General features: G+C 45.2%; 1 protein-coding gene across 2 annotated transcripts in view; it reads left to right on the forward strand.

Moving 5' to 3' along the window:
* PARP2 (poly(ADP-ribose) polymerase 2) overlaps positions 1 to 18,476 on the forward strand; it is a 169,918-nt gene extending 151,442 nt beyond the window's left edge. For both annotated transcript variants that reach the window (XM_075319918.1, XM_075319919.1), the window contains exons 11-19: positions 196 to 352; positions 438 to 576; positions 662 to 725; positions 10,163 to 10,297; positions 11,560 to 11,684; positions 16,519 to 16,618; positions 16,754 to 16,852; positions 17,365 to 17,489; positions 17,651 to 18,476. In XM_075319918.1, the coding sequence (XP_075176033.1) occupies positions 196 to 352; positions 438 to 576; positions 662 to 725; positions 10,163 to 10,297; positions 11,560 to 11,684; positions 16,519 to 16,618; positions 16,754 to 16,852; positions 17,365 to 17,489; positions 17,651 to 17,810 (1,104 nt within the window). In that variant the 3' untranslated portion in view covers positions 17,811 to 18,476. The remainder of the gene's footprint in view (positions 1 to 195; positions 353 to 437; positions 577 to 661; positions 726 to 10,162; positions 10,298 to 11,559; positions 11,685 to 16,518; positions 16,619 to 16,753; positions 16,853 to 17,364; positions 17,490 to 17,650) is intronic.
* The last annotated feature ends 3,855 nt before the right edge of the window (positions 18,477 to 22,331 follow it).

Consider the following 22,331-nt stretch of genomic DNA (forward strand, 5'->3'; position numbering starts at 1 on the left):
CTAGCCGCGCCCAGCTCTACAGTACAGCACAGTACATCTCCCTAGCAGCGCCCAGCACTACAGTACAGCACAGTACATCTCCCTAGCAGCGCCCAGAACTACAGTACAGCACAGTATATTTCCCTTGCAATACATTTAGCAGTATGGTTTGTGATGTGTTTATTAGGCAACTGTCAATGTGTGTTTTTCCCACAGGAAGAAGAAAACCTTGTGGAGATGGACAATCCAGTTCCTATGGTGGAGTCCAAGCTGGACAGTTCAGTTCAGGAATTGCTGACGCTCATCTGTAATATACAGAACATGGAAGAAACTGTGTTGGAAATGAAGTATGACACCAAAAAGGCTCCTCTGGGTGAGAGATCCTCGATTTGTGTTTTTATATTCACAGCAATATAGAATACAGCTACAAGCAGACATATGTTTGTCTTCTCGTCTAGGAAAGCTCACTGTGGAGCAGATTCGTGCTGGATATAGCTCCTTGCAGCGTATAGAGAACTGTATCAAAAAAGAAAAGTTTGGTCGGGAACTCCTGGAGGCATGTAATGAGTTTTACACCCGTATTCCTCACGACTTTGGGTTAGTATAGTATGGTGCGTCACCTTGTGTTGATTCCATTCATTTCATAACAACAAGTAAATTGATATGTTCTGCTTTTGTATAGACTGAAGACCCCACCTCTGATAAGGACATTACCAGAGCTGGCCTTGAAAGTGCGTCTTCTTGAGGTAAGAGCTGTTGGACAACTTACTATGTAGGTGGAGAGATTAGGTAGTCAGTGTTAAAGAATGAATATGCCACAACTTTACACATCCCAGCCTATTTTGCCTATAAAAAAACATACATAAAGGGGAAGCCGAAGCCAGAAAGGTATGTCGACTTCAGGCCATTCCACACTCTGTAACTGCACAGACCAGCCATGGTCCATGATGTCTCCAGCAGTGTTGAAGGAAATGTGAGGTTACAACATTGACTTACAAGACAGCGCATATTAAGGAAAATACTGCTGATTCTGCACCTTGACCTCCTGCTCTGTATACACGCTGCAGAGCACAATGTCAATCAAGGATGGGTGCCATTGCAAAGCGCTTTTTGTTTAGTGATTGCTCTGAATGAGGTGAGCTGTGACCATCACCCATTAGTGGTGGAGGCATGCTCTCATCGGAGCAGAAGTGATTGCTCTGGAAGAAGGTGAGCTGTGACAATGACCCATTAGTGGTGGAAGCTGTTGTGAATGTCATCCGAGTGGGTGCTGGTGTGGAGCTCCCTCTGGTGGCCAGGAATGGTAATGAAGCGGAGTCTGAATTTGTGACTCAAACAGGTGATGGAATTAATTAGGAATCCAGGAACTCCTATTGCAGATCAGCATAGTGTATTTGGGATAGCATTTTCTGCCTGTCGGCCGCCGGTGTTAAATATTTCCTGCTGTTTCTGAAGATGGCTGGGAGTTTTCCCTTCAGTTTCTCCCATTTATTCTGTGCCTGAATCTACTCCAGATAAGTTTTAGTTTCTGTGTGTAATTGCTGGAATTGCACTTAAGGGTGTTTCTGCTTATTCCATTTTGGTCTGTGTTTTGGTTTCTTGTTTGTGACGATCTGTCTCTCTGCTTTTGTGAGCAGGGCAGTTCCTCCAGCAAGAAAGGGAGCTTGCTCCCTGTTCATGTTTGGATTATTTGCACTATAGAATATTTGTTCTGTGATTTTTTCTTCCCATTATATCTGCAGTTTTGTTTAAAGTGTCTGGCACAAGAGTACCTGATATAGTGGGGGAGAGACCTGTGGTCTCAGATCTTTTTTCTATCAGGAGTTTGGTATTTATTGTAGGTTTTTTTTGCTGGCCGCAATCAGTTATCTTTCCTGTTCTGTTGTATCTAGTAAGTCGTGCCTCACCTTGGCTAATCTATATTTTCTATCTGTGTATTGTTTTCTTACATCACCGTCGTTTACATGTTGGGGGCTTGCTATTTCTTTGGGGACTGCTCTGAGGCAAGTTAGGATTCCACATTCCTATCTTTGAGGTGTAGCAAGTTTCTCTGGCAGTGACGAGGTGTCTAGGTGTGTTAGGAACATCCCACTGCTACTTCTAGTGTTGTCCGATAGATAGGGGATTGTGATCAGCTTAGTTTCCAACTACTCTTGTGGTTTTGTTTTTTCCTGATTAATGGGATTTTTTTGTGATCGTCCACGATTACAGTTCATAACAGGAGGCATGTCCTGATCGGAGCAGAAGTGATTGCTCTGGAAGGAGGTGAGCTGTGACCATCACCCATTAGTGGTGGAGGATCCTCTGATCGGAGCAGATGTGATTGCTCTGGAAGAAGATGAGCTGTGTACATCACCCATTAGTGGTGGAGGATGCTCTGATCGGAGCAAATGTGATTGCTCTGGAAGGAGGTGAGCTGTGACCATCACCCATTAGTGGTGGAGGCATGCTCTGGTTGGAGCAGAAGTGATTGTTCTGGAAAGAGGAGAGCTGTGACCATCACCCATTAGTGGTGGAGGCATGCTCTGATCGGAGCAGAAGTGATTGTTCTGGAAGGAGGAGAGCTGTGACCATCACCCATTAGTGGTGGAGGCATGCTCTGGTCGGAGCAGAAGTGATTGCTCTGGAAGGAGGTGAGCTGTGCACATCACCCATTAGTGGTGGAGGCATGCTCTGATCGGAGCAGAAGTGATTGCTCTGGAAGGAGGAGAGCTGTGACCATCACCCATTAGTGGTGGAGGCATGCTCTGATCGGAGCAGAAGTGATTGCTCTGGAAGGAAGTGAGCTGTGTACATCACCCATTAGTGGAGGAGGCATGTTCTGGTCGGAGCAGATGTGATTGCTCTGGAAGGATGTGAGCTGTGACCATCACCCATTAGTGGTGGAGGCATGCTCTGGTTGGAGCAGAAGTGATTGTTCTGGAAGGAGGAGAGCTGTGACCATCACCCATTAGTGGTGGAGGCATGCTCTGGTCGGAGCAGAAGTGATTGTTCTGGAAGGAGGAGAGCTGTGACCATCACCCATTAGTGGTGGAGGCATGCTCTGATCGGAGCAGAAGTGATTGTTCTGGAAGTAGGAGAGCTGTGACCATCACCCATTAGTGGTGGAGGCATGCTCTGGTCGGAGCAGAAGTGATTGCTCTGGAAGGAGGTGAGCTGTGCACATCACCCATTAGTGGTGGAGGCATGCTCTGATCGGAGCAGAAGTGATTGCTCTGGAAGGAGGAGAGCTGTGACCATCACCCATTAGTGGTGGAGGCATGCTCTGGTCGGAGCAGAAGTGATTGCTCTGGAAGGAGGTGAGCTGTGCACATCACCCATTAGTGGTGGAGGATGCTCTGATCGGAGCAGATGTGATTGCTCTGGAAGAAGATGAGCTGTGTACATCACCCATTAGTGGTGGAGGATGCTCTGATCGGAGCAAATGTGATTGCTCTGGAAGGAGGTGAGCTGTGACCATCACCCATTAGTGGTGGAGGCATGCTCTGGTCGGAGCAGAAGTGATTGTTCTGGAAGGAGGAGAGCTGTGACCATCACCCATTAGTGGTGGAGGCATGCTCTCATCGGAGCAGAAGTGATTGCTCTGGAAGAAGGTGAGCTGTGACAATGACCCATTAGTGGTGGAAGCTGTTGTGAATGTCATCCGAGTGGGTGCTGGTGTGGAGCTCCCTCTGGTGGCTAGGAATGGTAATGAAGCGGAGTCTGAATTTGTGACTCAAACAGGTGATGGAATTAATTAGGAATCCAGGAACTCCTATTGCAGATCAGCATAGTGTATTTGGGATAGCATTTTCTGCCTGTCGGCCGCCGGTGTTAAATATTTCCTGCTGTTTCTGAAGATGGCTGGGAGTTTTCCCTTCAGTTTCTCCCATTTATTCTGTGCCTGAATCTACTCCAGATAAGTTTTAGTTTCTGTGTGTAATTGCTGGAATTGCACTTAAGGGTGTTTCTGCTTATTCCATTTTGGTCTGTGTTTTGGTTTCTTGTTTGTGACGATCTGTCTCTCTGCTTTTGTGAGCAGGGCAGTTCCTCCAGCAAGAAAGGGAGCTTGCTCCCTGTTCATGTTTGGATTATTTGCACTATAGAATATTTGTTCTGTGATTTTTTCTTCCCATTATATCTGCAGTTTTGTTTAAAGTGTCTGGCACAAGAGTACCTGATATAGTGGGGGAGAGACCTGTGGTCTCAGATCTTTTTTCTATCAGGAGTTTGGTATTTATTGTAGGTTTTTTTTGCTGGCCGAAATCAGTTATCTTTCCTGTTCTGTTGTATCTAGTAAGTCGGGCCGGGCCTCACCTTGGCTAATCTATATTTTCTATCTGTGTATTGTTTTCTTACATCACCGTCGTTTACATGTTGGGGGCTTGCTATTTCTTTGGGGACTGCTCTGAGGCAAGTTAGGATTCCACATTCCTATCTTTGAGGTGTAGCAAGTTTCTCTGGCAGTGACGAGGTGTCTAGGTGTGTTAGGAACATCCCACTGCTACTTCTAGTGTTGTCCGATAGATAGGGGATTGTGATCAGCTTAGTTTCCAACTACTCTTGTGGTTTTGTTTTTTCCTGATTAATGGGATTTTTTTGTGATCGTCCACGATTACAGTTCATAACAGGAGGCATGTCCTGATCGGAGCAGAAGTGATTGCTCTGGAAGGAGGTGAGCTGTGACCATCACCCATTAGTGGTGGAGGATGCTCTGATCGGAGCAGATGTGATTGCTCTGGAAGAAGATGAGCTGTGTACATCACCCATTAGTGGTGGAGGATGCTCTGATCGGAGCAAATGTGATTGCTCTGGAAGGAGGTGAGCTGTGACCATCACCCATTAGTGGTGGAGGCATGCTCTGGTCGGAGCAGAAGTGATTGTTCTGGAAGGAGGAGAGCTGTGACCATCACCCATTAGTGGTGGAGGCATGCTCTGATCGGAGCAGAAGTGATTGTTCTGGAAGGAGGAGAGCTGTGACCATCACCCATTAGTGGTGGAGGCATGCTCTGGTCGGAGCAGAAGTGATTGCTCTGGAAGGAGGTGAGCTGTGCACATCACCCATTAGTGGTGGAGGCATGCTCTGATCGGAGCAGAAGTGATTGCTCTGGAAGGAAGTGAGCTGTGTACATCACCCATTAGTGGAGGAGGCATGTTCTGGTCGGAGCAGAAGTGATTGCTCTGGAAGGATGTGAGCTGTGACCATCACCCATTAGTGGTGGAGGCATGCTCTGGTTGGAGCAGAAGTGATTGTTCTGGAAGGAGGAGAGCTGTGACCATCACCCATTAGTGGTGGAGGCATGCTCTGATCGGAGCAGAAGTGATTGCTCTGGAAGGAGGAGAGCTGTGACCATCACCCATTAGTGGTGGAGGCATGCTCTGATCGGAGCAGAAGTGATTGCTGTGGAAGGAAGTGAGCTGTGTACATCACCCATTAGTGGAGGAAGCATGCTCTGGTCGGAGCAGAAGTGACTGCTCTGGAAGGAGGTGAGCTGTGACCATCACCCATTAGTGGTGGAGGATGCTCTGATCGGAGCAGATGTGATTGCTCTGGAAGAAGATGAGCTGTGTACATCACCCATTAGTGGTGGAGGATGCTCTGATCGGAGCAAATGTGATTGCTCTGGAAGGAGGTGAGCTGTGACCATCACCCATTAGTGGTGGAGGCATGCTCTGGTCGGAGCAGAAGTGATTGTTCTGGAAGGAGGAGAGCTGTGACCATCACCCATTAGTGGTGGATGCATGCTCTGATCGGAGCAGAAGTGATTGTTCTGGAAGGAGGAGAGCTGTGACCATCACCCATTAGTGGTGGAGGCATGCTCTGGTCGGAGCAGAAGTGATTGCTCTGGAAGGAGTTGAGCTGTGCACATCACCCATTAGTGGTGGAGGCATGCTCTGATCGGAGCAGAAGTGATTGCTCTGGAAGGAGGAGAGCTGTGACCATCACCCATTAGTGGTGGAGGCATGCTCTGATCGGAGCCGAAGTGATTGCTCTGGAAGGAAGTGAGCTGTGTACATCACCCATTAGTGGAGGAGGCATGTTCTGGTCGGAGCAGATGTGATTGCTCTGGAAGGATGTGAGCTGTGACCATCACCCATTAGTGGTGGAGGCATGCTCTGGTTGGAGCAGAAGTGATTGTTCTGGAAGGAGGAGAGCTGTGACCATCACCCATTAGTGGTGGAGGCATGCTCTGATCGGAGCAGAAGTGATTGCTCTGGAAGGAGGAGAGCTGTGACCATCACCCATTAGTGGTGGAGGCATGCTCTGGTCGGAGCAGAAGTGATTGCTCTGGAAGGAGGTGAGCTGTGCACATCACCCATTAGTGGTGGAGGCATGCTCTGATCGGAGCAGAAGTGATTGCTCTGGAAGGAGGAGAGCTGTGACCATCACCCATTAGTGGTGGAGGCATGCTCTGATCGGAGCAGAAGTGATTGCTCTGGAAGGAAGTGAGCTGTGACCATCACCCATTAGTGGTGGAGGCATGCTCTGGTCGGAGCAGAAGTGATTGTTCTGGAAGGAGGAGAGCTGTGACCATCACCCATTAGTGGTGGAGGCATGCTCTGATCGGAGCAGAAGTGATTGCTCTGGAAGGAGGAGAGCTGTGACCATCACCCATTAGTGGTGGAGGCATGCTCTGGTCGGAGCAGAAGTGATTGCTCTGGAAGGAGGTGAGCTGTGCACATCACCCATTAGTGGTGGAAGCATGCTCTGATCGGAGCAGAAGTGATTGCTCTGGAAGGAGGAGAGCTGTGACTATCACCCATTAGTGGTGGAGGCATGCTCTGATCGGGGCAGAAGTGATTGCTCTGGAAGGAAGTGAGCTGTGTACATCACCCATTAGTGGAGGAGGCATGTTCTGGTCGGAGCAAAAGTGATTGCTCTGGAAGGATGTGAGCTGTGACCATCACCCATTAGTGGTGGAGGCATGCTCTGGTTGGAGCAGAAGTGATTGTTCTGGAAGGAGGAGAGCTGTGACCATCACCCATTAGTGGTGGAGGCATGCTCTGATCGGAGCAGAAGTGATTGCTCTGGAAGGAGGAGAGCTGTGACCATCACCCATTAGTGGTGGAGGCATGCTCTGATCGGAGCAGAAGTGATTGCTGTGGAAGGAAGTGAGCTGTGTACATCACCCATTAGTGGAGGAAGCATGCTCTGGTCGGAGCAGAAGTGACTGCTCTGGAAGGAGGTGAGCTGTGACCATCACCCATTAGTGGTGGAGGATGCTCTGATCGGAGCAGATGTGATTGCTCTGGAAGAAGATGAGCTGTGTACATCACCCATTAGTGGTGGAGGATGCTCTGATCGGAGCAAATGTGATTGCTCTGGAAGGAGGTGAGCTGTGACCATCACCCATTAGTGGTGGAGGCATGCTCTGGTCGGAGCAGAAGTGATTGCTCTGGAAGGAGGTGAGCTGTGCACATCACCCATTAGTGGTGGAGGCATGCTCTGATCGGAGCAGAAGTGATTGCTCTGGAGGGAGGAGAGCTGTGACCATCACCCATTAGTGGTGGAGGCATGCTCTGATCGGAGCAGAAGTGATTGTTCTGGAAGGAGGAGAGCTGTGACCATCACCCATTAGTGGTGGAGGCATGCTCTGGTCGGAGCAGAAGTGATTGCTCTGGAAGGAGGTGAGCTGTGCACATCACCCATTAGTGGTGGAGGCATGCTCTGATCGGAGCAGAAGTGATTGCTCTGGAAGGAGGAGAGCTGTGACCATCACCCATTAGTGGTGGAGGCATGCTCTGATCGGAGCCGAAGTGATTGCTCTGGAAGGAAGTGAGCTGTGTACATCACCCATTAGTGGAGGAGGCATGTTCTGGTCGGAGCAGATGTGATTGCTCTGGAAGGATGTGAGCTGTGACCATCACCCATTAGTGGTGGAGGCATGCTCTGGTTGGAGCAGAAGTGATTGTTCTGGAAGGAGGAGAGCTGTGACCATCACCCATTAGTGGTGGAGGCATGCTCTGATCGGAGCAGAAGTGATTGCTCTGGAAGGAGGAGAGCTGTGACCATCACCCATTAGTGGTGGAGGCATGCTCTGGTCGGAGCAGAAGTGATTGCTCTGGAAGGAGGTGAGCTGTGCACATCACCCATTAGTGGTGGAGGCATGCTCTGATCGGAGCAGAAGTGATTGCTCTGGAAGGAGGAGAGCTGTGACCATCACCCATTAGTGGTGGAGGCATGCTCTGATCGGAGCAGAAGTGATTGCTCTGGAAGGAAGTGAGCTGTGACCATCACCCATTAGTGGTGGAGGCATGCTCTGGTCGGAGCAGAAGTGATTGTTCTGGAAGGAGGAGAGCTGTGACCATCACCCATTAGTGGTGGAGGCATGCTCTGATCGGAGCAGAAGTGATTGCTCTGGAAGGAGGAGAGCTGTGACCATCACCCATTAGTGGTGGAGGCATGCTCTGGTCGGAGCAGAAGTGATTGCTCTGGAAGGAGGTGAGCTGTGCACATCACCCATTAGTGGTGGAAGCATGCTCTGATCGGAGCAGAAGTGATTGCTCTGGAAGGAGGAGAGCTGTGACTATCACCCATTAGTGGTGGAGGCATGCTCTGATCGGGGCAGAAGTGATTGCTCTGGAAGGAAGTGAGCTGTGTACATCACCCATTAGTGGAGGAGGCATGTTCTGGTCGGAGCAGATGTGATTGCTCTGGAAGGATGTGAGCTGTGACCATCACCCATTAGTGGTGGAGGCATGCTCTGGTCGGAGCAGAAGTGATTGCTCTGGAAGGAGGTGAGCTGTGACCATCACCCATTAGTGGTGGAGGCATGCTCTGGTCGGAGCAGAAGTGATTGCTCTGGAAGGAGGTGAGCTGTGCACATCACCCATTAGTGGTGGAGGCATGCTCTGATCGGAGCAGAAGTGATTGCTCTGGAAGGAGGTGAGCTGTGACCATCACCCATTAGTGATGGAGGCATGCTCTGATTGGAGCAGAAGTGATTGCTCTGGAAGGAGGTGAGCTGTGACCATCACCCATTAGTGGTAGAGGCATGCTCTGATCGGAGCAGAAGTGATTGCTCTGGAAGGAGGTGAGCTGTGACCATCACCCATTAGTGGTGGAGGCATGATCTGATCGGAGCAGAAGTGATTGCTGTGGAAGGAGGTGAGCTGTGCACATCACCCATTAGTGGTGGAGGCATGCTCTGGTCGGAGCAGAAGTGATTGCTCTGGAAGGAAGTGAGCTGTGTACATCACCCATTAGTGGAGGAGGCATGCTCTGATCGGAGCAGAAGTGATTGCTCTGGAAGGAGGTGAGCTGTGACCATCACCCATTAGTGGTGGAGGCATGCTCTGATCGGAGCAGAAGTGATTGCTCTGGAAGGAGGTGAGCTGTGCACATCACCCATTAGTGGTGGAGGCATGCTCTGATCGGAGCAGAAGTGATTGCTCTGGAAGGAGGTGAGCTGTGACCATCACCCATTAGTGGTGGAGGCATGCTCTGGTCGGAGCAGAAGTGATTGCTCTGGAAGGGAGGTGAGCTGTGACCATCACCCATTAGTGGTGGAGGCATGCTCTGATCGGAGCAGAAGTGATTGCTCTGGAAGGAGGTGAGCTGTGCACATCACCCATTAGTGGTGGAGGCATGCTCTGATCGGAGCAGAAGTGATTGCTCTGGAAGGAGGTGAGCTGTGCACATCACCCATTAGTGGTGGAGGCATGCTCTGATCGGAGCAGAAGTGATTGCTCTGGAAGGAGGTGAGCTGTGACCATCACCCATTAGTGGTGGAGGCATGCTCTGATCGGAGCAGAAGTGATTGCTCTGGAAGGAGGTGAGCTGTGACCATCACCCATTAGTGGTGGAGGCATGCTCTGATCGGAGCAGAAGTGATTGCTCTGGAAGGAGGAGAGCTGTGACCATCACCCATCAGTGGTGGAGGCATGCTCTGATCGGAGCAAAAGTGATTGCTCTGATTTAGCATAAAAGCCATATTTAAACATTAATTTTCTGGTGACCGTTTCCCTTTATTATCACCATAGTACAGGTATCAGCACCCTGCATTAGGTCAGCTATTGTGAAACACGTTAATCCCATGCTGTCCGCCAACCTGCAGCTCTCTGGCTGTCATGGCAGCCTGGGACTTGTATGGTTGGCAGCAGGTTGCTTATTCTTGGCGGCACAGTACTACAGTATTTTACCAGACCCCATCGTACGCAGTAAAAGTAATTTGTCGCTATAATAACACTTGTTTTCCTCCAGGCCTTGGGCGATATCCAGATTGCTGTGAAGATTGCCAGCTTGGACCTCAAGTCCCACGAACATCCGGTGGACAGACAGTACAGACAGCTACACTGTGATTTGGATCCTATAGACAAAAAGTCATCTGAATTTCAGGTAAAGCTGATGGAAAGAGCAAAAAATAAAAATGCAATTTTACTTGCAAGATCTAAATTGTAGTGAAGTATCAGGCCATTTAAAAAGCTTTTTTTTTTCTTGCGGGATGAGTGATTGTTTTGAATGAATTCACTTTACCATGTACAATGTAATGTATTGAAGATGGGGAAAAAAATCCTATTGTGATGAAATGGTGAAAATACTCAATTCCCTCCTTTTTGTTTTTGTATATCTATTGCATTAATTATTTAGTAAAAATGACCAGGCAGTATTATTCTTCACGTCTGTATGAGTACGGTGATGCCAAAAATATAAGGATTTGTGGTTTTTATAGTGGTCAGAAAAAAATCAGAACTTTGTTAAAAAATTAAATAAATAAATAGTTTGTGTGACCTTTTTCTGAGACCTGTAACTTTTTTTTTTTATTTTTGCACAACATTTTTTTCATTTTTTTTGTAGGTAATACAGCGACCGAAAAAATATAGTTCCACTTTTTTTTTTCCCTTTTTGGTTGTTTAACATATGGTTACAATAGTTGAATATCTCGAGTAGACATGAGCGAACCCAAACTTTAGAGGTTGGTGTTCATACTGAACGTGGACTTTAGAAAAAAAAAAAAAAAAAATGTTCTGAGTTCGGACTTTACGTATGTTACCCACTTGATCAAGTATCGCTGTACTCAGGTACGCTCGGTACTCAGCCCAGTGCGAGCCGCCTGTAGTGTTTGATCGGTTCACCCTGGGGGTAACAAGAACGTTATTGGATGTACTGGGCACCAAAAAAAAAAAAAAAAACACCCGCCCACCCTCCCAGGAAGTGATCTGTTTATGGTTGGCTGTATGTGGGTGGAGACCCAAACTGCCCAATTAGTGACTTCCATTGGGATTCGGGTTCTGAACAGAACTTTATCTAAAGTCCGGCTGGTCCCGCTAAACTCCGGCTCCGCTCATCTTAAATCTTGATACTTTTACAGATGAGCAGATACAAAAATGAGAAGTGGGGGATTCAAAGTTTTATAATTTTACATTTTTTTTTTTAAAAAAACTTCTTACTTTTATATAGTGCATTATATACTGTAATATAAAAGGGAAAATAGCATTCTACTATTTCGCGGCAAAGAGTTATCTGTTGTTTCTTTTTATTTTAGGACATGTCCTGTAGTTAGTATATAGTCTTGGTCAATCACATTACATACCCTCAACCAACTTGGTTCCTGGCAGCTATACTTAATGACTGATCTTTCTTCTCCACTCATCCCACAGCTTATTGATCGCTACCTGCAAAGTACCCATGCGCCAACCCACAATGATTACACAATGACACTGCTGAATGTTTTCTGTGTGCAAAAAGAGGGGGAAAGCAACTTTCGACAAGATCTACCCAACAGGTGTGTTCTTTACGAATAATTCACATTGTCAGGCAGTTTAGATTTATAATAATCCCATTCTGAAAATTGTTCTCAGATTCTAAATTTTCACTCAGTTTTTGAATATGACTTTCATTGATTCAAGGAATAAAAACCGATATCACCCAAGTGAAAAGTAACTGCCCCTTTAACTTGAAGGGGAGCTATGATCAGAAAACGACCTGTTGAGAAAATCAGGTTTTAATGCCTGAATAGTTTTATGTTTTTAGTTATTTTTTCTTTAATTATCACAATCTGTATTAAAAATAAAAAAACAGACTTAAAGGGAACCAATCACCAGTGTGTGGGTGGGTACTAAGCGGCCTGGAACTCAGGCAGATTCTCCTGTAGACACCCCTCCAATGTTTTATTCTTCATAGAGCGATATGTTAGAATTAATAAAAGTATTATACAAACTATTAACTTTGTGGCAGGACCTGTGTGAGGTCATACCCATGTGACTTGGTATCCAGCTTTGGTGACTGAGACCCCGCCCCTTCTGGTCACATGTGTATGACCTCACCACAGGTCCTGCAAGAGACAAAGTGAATAGTTTGTATAATGCTTATGCTAATTCTAGCAGGGGGAGAGGATAACTATGAATATATTATCTGCTCCAGTGCAACTGTCACTCAACAAGCAGCTAATTTTATAAACTTTACTTTTTTGGATTTCAAAACCTAAACGTCCGAGCTGACCACTACAGGTATGTAGAGAATCAGCCTGATAGTGCCAGTATAGCACTGGCTTTAGCTTATATACAAAAATCCTGGTGATTGGTTCCCTTTTAAAGAGCTCTTGGAAGCTGGAGACCTTCTCAAGCCCCTTTCCTAAGCATGTGCACTGCTGCAGTCCTCCTCTATCAAACTGTTCGCTAAACCTCATACTAAATAGGTGGCGGATGTACCAGATTTGACCGAGGAGGATTGGAAGGAGGTGGAGGGCACCTTCTACTTTTCAGTGGGAAGTGCTGGACATTGTTTATCCCAATTTACTCTTTCTTAATTGGGTTTATTACACTCTGAAAGGCTAAAAAAAGATTGGTGCACCCTCAAGTGATTTCAATTTTCTGTTCAAGGTAGAGACAGTATGCTTTTTGTGAACTCCTAGAGCAGGGCTGGTCAAAATACGGCCTGCTAGCCACATCTGGCCCTCTAGCTGTTCCATTTCGGCCTGCGGACCGAGACAGCCAAAGGGCTGAAAACTATGAACTGCAGGACGCACCATGCCCTCCACCGCTGTTGCTACCCTTTTCCCAATGTCACCGCTATTCGCATCCATAGGATGAGGACAGTGGTAGAGGAGGGGCTACTGCGTCTGCGGAGCTTGGTGAGTATGTGGTGATGTTTTGTTTTTTGGGTTTTTTTTTCATGTGTATGGAATGTTTGTCTACATGTCAGAAATAGTGACTAGTAGTTCCGGCACACTTTAATAAGGTTATAAGAGAGAGTATAATGCTTCAAAAATATTTTTTATTTGGGGGCTCTTGTATATAGGTGGTTATGTGGGGCTCGTAATGTATATAGGAAGCTATGTATGTGGGGCTCATGCTGTGTATATGAGGCGATGTGAGGGCTCATACTGTATATAGGAGGATATGTGGGGCTGATAATGTATATAGGAGGCTATGTGGGGCTCATAATGTATATAGGAAGCTATGTATGTGGGGCTCACGCTGTGTATAGGAGCCTATGTAAGGACTCATACTGTATATAGGAGGATATGTGGGGTGTCATACTGTATTTAAAGGCTATGTGGGGCTCATACTGTATTTAGGAGACTGTGTGGGGCTCATAATGTATTAAGGAAGCTAAGTGAGGACTATGCATTTTGGTTTTTTTTTGTTTGAACATCTGAATTAAAAAATGTAAGCCTAATTTTACTTGATGGAGATCTGTCACTAGGTTTTGGTCCACTAAATAACCATCCTTTATGCAGCTGGGTTTTCATTATCCAGACTTGGACCTATGCAGTGAACAAGTCATAACTCCTTAACCCCTTAACGACCCATGACATACTGGGTGCGTCATGGATCGTGTGCCGTTAATCCCCGCCTCCTGCCGTGGGCAGGCGGCGGCGATCCGCGCACATATCAGCTGTGTTCAACAGCTGACGTGTGCCTGCTAGCCGCAGATGGAATGGCTTCCACCCGTGGCCATAAACCCCTTACATTTCGCTGCCAAAATCTGGCAGCGATATGTATATGGGCGCCGCCATGAGAGTTACTTATCCCGCCCCCACCGAAAGTCACGTGACATGATCACGTGACTTTCGGTGGTTGCCATCGTAGCACAGGGTCTTGTGATGATGCCTGCAGCTACGAAGTTTCACTTTCGTTTTCACCCGGCACGGAGCAGGGTGAAACAGGAAGTGACTGATCTGCTGTTTACAGCTGTATAGCTGTGATCAGCAGATAGATAAGAGCGATCGGATTGCTGATCGCTATAGCCCCCTAGGGGGACTAGTAAAATAAAAAAAAAAAAAAAAGTTTTAAAAAATTAAAAAAAAACCTAAGTTCAAATCACCCCCCTTTCACCCCATTGAAAATTAAAGGGTTAAAAAAATAAAAAATATACACATATTTGGTATCGCCACGTTCAGAAATGCCCGATCTATCACAATATAAAATCAATTAATCTGATCAGTAAATGGCGTAGCGGCAAAAAAATTCCAAACGCCAAAATTGCGTTTTTTGGTTGCCGCAAATTTTGCGCAAAATGCAATAACAGGCGATCAAAACGTAGCATCTGCGCAAAAATGGTACCGTTAAAAACGTCAGGTCGAGACGCAAAAAATAAGCCGTCACTGAGTCTCAGATCCCGAAAAATGAGAACGCTACGGGTTTTGTAAAATGGCGCAAAACGTGCGCCACTTTTTTGGACAGGCTTGTGAATTTTTTTTAACCCCTTAGATACAAGTAAACCTATACATGTTTGGTGTCTACAAATTCGCACTGACCTCAGGCATCACATATATACATCAGTTTTACCATATAGTGAACACAGTGAATAAAATATCCCAAAAACTATTGTATGATCACACTATTTTTGCAATTTTTCCGCACTTGGAATTTTTTGGCCGTTTTCCAGTACACTATATAGTAAAACTTATGGTTTCCTGTAAAAGTACAACTCGTCCCGCAAAAAACAAGCCCTTGTATGGCAAGATTGATGGAAAAATAAAAAAGTTACGGCTCTCGGAAAAAGGGGAGCAAAAAACAAAAACGGAAAGTGCCCGGGGGCTGAAGGGGTTAAATATACATCAGACTGTGTATCTGTGCATAATTAGATCACTGCCACCCCGCTGTACTATTTGTGTTATCTCTGTCCCCGCTTTTCCCAAGTCTCTACCTAATTTTAAATATTGTGTAATGTTTAGCCATTATTTTTTTCAATAAAATTTGATGTTTTTTTAAGGATCTATTACTCTATTGCTCGTTGTAGGCTTTATATGTTTGTAGGAGTGGTCCACTCGTTTTAAGATAGGCCATGGTATGGCTCATGGCTTTGAACATTTCCTTTCGTGACATTTTATCATCTCTGCGCAGTGTAGTGAGTTGTACTGTATTAGACTTTATCTCCGCAATGTTCATGTGCTCGATGCCCCAGGATGAGGGTCTCGGACACCTCTCCAGTCCTTTATAACCTTATTTGCTGCCTTATATTTAAACACTGGGTTTTGACATGAAAATGTTTGGAAAGCTCAGCCTCTTGTATAGAACATGCTGGTGGTTTCAGTTATCAAGTTCACTTTAATGCTTGCTTTGCACTTGAAGAACATTTGTCTTCAGCTTTTACATTACAAACTGCATACAGAAATAAATAGATCTCTTAGACATGAGCAGGCTGATATACTGATTTTAAAAATTCACGTCAGAATAGCTGAATTATGCTTTTTGAATGTTTTTAATCTCCATTCCCGTAATTTCGTTGATGGCGCCTAAATGTCGTCCTCCCTTCTGCCGCTGAAAACTCTTGCTGCTCAGTACAAGCTGCACCTAGTACGCTGTGCAAAGACGAATATATCTGAACTCATTAAAGGGGATGTTCACTTTATTATAACAGAAGTGTTGGGGCACAATTATGTGGCACTTGCTAATGTATTCTACTATTATATATAGTATTGCCAAGGCTAGGCCTGCTCACAAACTGCACAGTAATTGAAGGGGGCTGGTAGTTAGGATTAGTCACATAACTTCTCCACACTTGCCCATTTTATGAACAGACAATTTGTTCTGTCTGCAGGGAAAGTTCACTAACATGCAAGTGGTACTTTACAAAACACATTTGTTAAAACAAAGCTAAAGTGAACAACCCCTTTAATTTTCTCTGTATTTAGCTCATTTTACTATTATGATTATATAGCCATGGTCAATTTTCAAGGTCAGTACATCTGCCTCATCAAGTCTAAGATCTACTTAATGTATGCTCTGTTTTAAAATCTGATCAATCTGCTTTGAACTGAGCTTTACATTTTGGAAACTGTGTGCATGCTAGTTTACAAAGCTATATTATACCTGTATCATGCTAGTGTTGTAAGGCATTTATTACCTACAGCCAACATATGAATATGATAAAGGAGCGCAGAAGATGACTGCTAAAGGCTACTTTCATGGATGTTTGGCACAATCCTTGCGCCTCGGTGGGATTATAGGAAGCCTCTTATGAAAGGTTCCTAATTATATATGGTTTAAAAAGGCTAGATCTTTCCCTGGTTGCAGGTAATAGACCCCCAGGAGCCACTAGATTAAATAAATGTCTGGTGTCTGAACCCCAAAGTTGGAGTTGCCCTACAACTTTGCTGTTTTTTTCTGCAGAATGCTGTTGTGGCATGGATCTCGCATGGCTAACTGGGTTGGCATACTTAGCCAGGGCCTGCGTGTGGCTCCTAAAGAGGCTCCAGTAACTGGATACATGGTGAGTAACATTTTACAGTGTTTATTGCATTGTAATGGTCGCCTGTAGTTGTGCCGGGTTATATCACTTTGAAGGCAGCTGTTTGGACTACAGACATATTTACATGACTTAATCCCAAACACTTTCTCTCCACAGTTTGGAAAAGGAATATATTTTGCTGATGTCTCCTCAAAGAGTGCAAATTATTGCTTTACAACCCGTGATAAGAATGTGGGAATTATCCTGCTGTCAGAGGTAATGGCGGCTGATCTGTGGACTGCTTTAGTGGAAAAAGTTGTGTACAATAGTGTATAGTCTATGACCGGCATCAGCTGGATTTGGAATTAATTCATTATTGCTCTAAGCCCTTTAAGGTCTATATTATCACCAGTAATCGAGAATTGGCATAAACTGTAAATTTCACTTTGTACCAATACACACCGTGTGGTGACTGCTCAGTGACGTTCCGATGCCCAGCATCTAACACTTCTCTATGTAAAGTCTATGGGAATATCGCTGTTCTGACAGATGTTGCTTCCAGCACGTACCATGTTGCATCTGGTCATACTTGTAGCTTTGCGTTTGAGCACTTTTTATCAGGGATCCTTGGTGGTGGCATTTTTGACTTGTCTTTCTGGCATCCAAATTTTCATTGTTACTATTGTATTAAAAATCTTTACAAATAGGTTGGTCATTGATACCATTCTGCATTTCTATTGTACACCTATGTCTGTGGTCATTGTTCTATTGTTTTCTGTCTTTGTCAGGTTGCACTTGGTAAATGTAATGAACTTCTGGCCGCTGATTATGATGCTCAGAAAAAGCTGAAAGGAAAAAACAGCACCAAAGGCCTAGGTCGTAGCATTCCTGACCCCAAAAAGAGCATTGTTCAGTAAGTCCATTACGTATATAGATTTATCCATAGTGTGATACGTTTCTGCCTCCCCAACCGCCACATGTTTGCATAGAAGAACTACTGCGTATCTTTCAGCTGTATCTTTAGTATATTGACCACTTTTTTTTTTGCTGTTTTATTTCTATGCCTTTTTGCAGTGATGGCACTGTGGTTCCATTTGGTCCTCTCATAGACACAGGACTCGAGAATACCGATGGCTACACCCTGAATTACAATGAGTACATTGTGTATGACGGCCGTCAGGTCCGGATGAAATATTTGCTGCAAGTTCGATTTAACTATGAATCATTGTGGTAACTGCAAAGCTTGTAATGTCTGACCACATCAGACACATCCAATGTAGGCAACTGTGGAGTATCCTACTGGAAGATGGAGCACATATGTAGTTAAATAGCTAAAGTAGAATATAGTGTGTTTTCCTTTAAAAACTGGTGCAGTACACTATATTATCTTAAAAAGATTGTCCACTACATAGTAATGATCTATCCTAAAGATAGATCATTACTATCTATCAGATTAGTGGGGCACCCCCAGCAAATCCACTGTTTACAGACTAGTGTAAATAATTGCACAATCCTTTATACACTATATAGTGGGTTTCCGCTCCTATGAAGTGAATAGAATCTGAGCTGCAGAACCTAAAAATGGCCACTCCACAATGTATAGAGCGGTGCTAGGCTCTACATCCGGCTGTAAACAAATGATTGGAGGGATGCTCCACTGATTTGACATTGATGATCTATAGGTCATTAGTATCCAAGTAGTGGACAACCCCTTTAATGTTCGACTGTTCAAGGGTCTCCTAAAACCCGATATTAACCATACCGCTAGATAAATCATATTGACGCCTAATGATTTTTTTAATGATTATTTTAGATGTTCTACATTAGTAATAAAAGTATGATTTGTTCTGTTTAAGTGTGTTACTTTCTGATCAAATAAAAACCGTCAAAGTTTAAAATATTGTCTGTTCCTTTGTGTCTTTTCTATTCTGTAATAAACTGGGGGGTAAAAAAAGGCTTCCATATTTCTCTCTCTTACATAAAGACCTCCGATGACCATGGCTGGAACCTTCCGCTAATGCTCCGTCTGCCCCTGCGATTGTCTAATCGCTGCGTGTCCAGCTCCTGGAATCCCCGGTGATCAGCTCTCTTTGGAGGTAGTCATTTAGCAGGATAAAGATGTAGTTATAGAAGGGTGGCTGGATGCAGCCCTCTGCTCTGGCTCATGCTTGGCGTACATAGAAGTGACATTATGATCGATGGACGGCTTCCTTGAATTACATTTAGCTTTCATCTGTTTTTAACCCTTTGCAGTGTTTTTCATCTTGTAGTGAAGTTTAGAGGTCCTTGCTTTAAATAAAATAAGACCAGCTCTGCAAGACTAAGGCTATGTGCCCACGGGGACAGTGTCCTGCGGTTATATCTGCAGGACATTCCGCAGGTGCTCCCAGGAAACAGCACCACAACTTTTGTCTGTTTCCATGCTGCGGAATGTCCTCCGGATATGGTGCGGGCATTCTGCATTGAGGATACAGTACCATGGCTTCGGCACTGCATCCTCAATGCAGAACAAGTGCTGCAGTGATTGGGAGTTCATACTCACCTCCATCATGCAGCACCTCGCTTTCCGGCAGCCGGGTCACACTCTCAGCGTCTGCAGGAGAAGGTGGGCGGGCCTGAACTAGCTCCGGCTGTCACATGACCGGAGCTCGTGCAGGCTCCACCCACCTCTTCCTTCCTGTACCTGGATTCACCGCGCTCCTGTACACCGGACGGAGAAAGTGACTCCAGTGAGGCAGGTAAGTATATGGGACCCTGATGTAAGAGAAAAAGGTATACCAAACACGGGATCACCACAATTATATGTTACATATAAATATTATTTTATTGCACACAAAACAACACATGTCTCCCATAAGGAGTGCTGGACACACAAGGATTCAGTTAAAAACACTTAAAAAATGCCCATGGCATAATAGACCAACACATTGGAAAAATCAGTGTCAATGTTGTTATACACAATACAAATGACTTCTCCCCACAACAATAAGTACACCTATATTTCTAAATTGCTAAAGATGATACATTGGCCTTGTACCGTTCTGTGTATTAAATACCATAATTGGTCCTATTATATCACAGACCAAAACAGACCCACTATCTGTAGTCTGTATGGGGTCCCCAAGGAACTACCCTAGGTCCTTGTGAGATGCTGCAAAAATACCCAGTATTGATCAAAGATCTATCATACTATCACAGACTGTATAGGTCTGTCTTTATCGGCACCAATATCCACCGGCCATTAAAACCTCGCTAGCGATGTGTCACACTAAAACTCAATGCCCACAGATCATAAGGAAAATACCATGCTCAAAGTAACGCCGTGTTGAACTATGACATTCTACACAATCTGCTACTCGATCACCCAGGACAGACCAATGCCTTATATTAATGCACAGCATGCAGCCGTGCCAAAACTATACTTACTGTCTGTGACACATCGCTAGTATGAGGAAAGCCATACAGGTATAGGTGACATGTGGAGAGAAGTTTTCCCAATGTGACAACCCCACGCGTATCGCCACCTCTCGAGGTGGCTTCCTCAGGGGAAAGAGAAGAGCTGTGTAATGCCTCCTTGCGTGTCCTATTTAAGGAAGTGTAATCACACTCACCAATGATGCAGCTGGAGAACCTCGTGTATCGGCAGCGTTCCGATGGCCACCGCCATCTTGCCTGAGTCACATGGTGCCCTGAAGGTTCTGCCCTCAGACCCCTTCTGCGCATGCGCACCCCGTTAGAGCGGACGCTTCTCAAAAATCATGCTCACATGTCATTAAAGCTTAGCACTATAGATGTGTATTGTATTATAGGGCTCCAATATCGCATTCATTATTTGCACAGGATTTGACCGCGCCTAGCAAAGCCGATCGTTGTCACATGACATATAGTACCACCCCTGATCCCTTAATGCGCATGCGCGGGTTCTTAATGCTTATTACGTTACCAGGCTGCAATCGTACCTGGCGCGCTACACAAAGGATACCTCCCATCAACACACCTTAAATGTACATCCTGAGTGTCTAACATACATGCAAATTCACAGTATGTAAGCACATTCATTATTTGCACAAAATTTAACAGCGCCTAGCAAAGCCGATCGTTGTCACATGACATATATTACCACCCCAATCCCATAGTGCGCATGCGCGGGTTCTTAATGCTTGTTACGCTACCAGGCTGCAATCATTCAAAACACAGGAGAAAGAGGAGTTTTAAATGCAAAATATATTTATTGTAGACAAGGAGGGGTTAAGGCAGGAAATTTAAAACAAGTATGCAGGGCAGAAGTGGCAAAAAGGTTATAGACATCAAATACAGAGTTGTATATATACTAACAAGCAGGCATGAATAATATATGTATACAGAAAACCCGCTAGGAGATACAGTGGTCTCTTGCAAATCAAGTGTGAGATGAATTCCCCAAAGGACATAAAGTGCTACAGTGCATAATTCATAAATAGAAGTTCATCCAAAAAACACACACAAGCGGGTGTTCTGTATAGGCTCGCCCCATATGCAGGAAACTAAAGTACCTGCCCTAAAAAATTTTTTTACAAGTGCAAAACATACCTATATTAGGAACAGGGATAGCCAATGCCACATAGATGCCCCGAAAGGAGAGGTAACCCCCCGGCCCAACGACACGTGTTTCGCCAGGAGGGGGCAAGTGCACCCCACCTCACGGCTTCATCAGGAGGGAAGATGCTTATTACGTTACCAGGCTGCAATCGTACCTGGCGCGCTACACAAAGGATACCTCCCATCAACACACCTTAAATGTACATCCTGAGTGTCTAACATACATGCAAATTCACAGTATGTAAGCACATTCATTATTTGCACAAAATTTAACAGCGCCTAGCAAAGCCGATCGTTGTCACATGACATATATTACCACCCCAATCCCATAGTGCGCATGCGCGGGTTCTTAATGCTTGTTACGCTACCAGGCTGCAATCATACCTGGCGCGCTACACAGAGGATACCTCCCATCAGTACACCTTAAATGCACATCCTAAGTGTCTAACATACATGCAAATTCACAGTATGTAAGCACCGGAGGTCCAAATCTGGTTCTTCTATACGTGCAGTTGCTTCTGCACCGATCATACATTCACATCCTCAAGCTTAGAATACATGATACAAGATCTCATTAACCCTTTGGGAGGTATGCTTGGGGAAAGATAGCATCCATCTTGTTCCCAAGAAACAAATTTGGTTATTCATCATTTGCACAAGGTACAAGGCCAATGTACCTGACATTATACTGTAACATTGAGTAGCCACGAGTTGGGAGCCAAGGCAGTTTCATTCCATCTGGATAGCAGAACAACTGGGAACAGGAGACACGATTCCTTTATTCTGGACTTACTATATCTAGTGCTAGATAGGAATTATTTCCTGTTTGATAGGGTGTTTTACCGTCAGAGATCCGGGACCGCTATGGGGGCTTGCTGTGCACCACCCTATGCTAATATCTTTTTAGGGTGGTGGGAGGAGACACAGGTTTACATCTTGGAGCAGTATAAAACTCACGTAGTTGGTTGGTATAGGTATATCGACGATATACTGCTTTTTTGGTCAGGAACTCTGGAGGAGTGTGAATCCTTCATTGCCACACTGAATGATAATGTCCTGAACATTAGGTTAACATCTAATATCTCTACAGAGACAGTGGAGTTCCTGGACCTTCAGATCATGAAGGCAGAGGGCACTATATGTACGTCTCTATACCGAAAACCAACAGCGACAAATA

The sequence above is a fragment of the Anomaloglossus baeobatrachus genome, chromosome 1, assembly GCF_048569485.1.
Source record: "Anomaloglossus baeobatrachus isolate aAnoBae1 chromosome 1, aAnoBae1.hap1, whole genome shotgun sequence".
Classification (NCBI taxonomy): Eukaryota; Metazoa; Chordata; class Amphibia; order Anura; family Aromobatidae; genus Anomaloglossus; species Anomaloglossus baeobatrachus.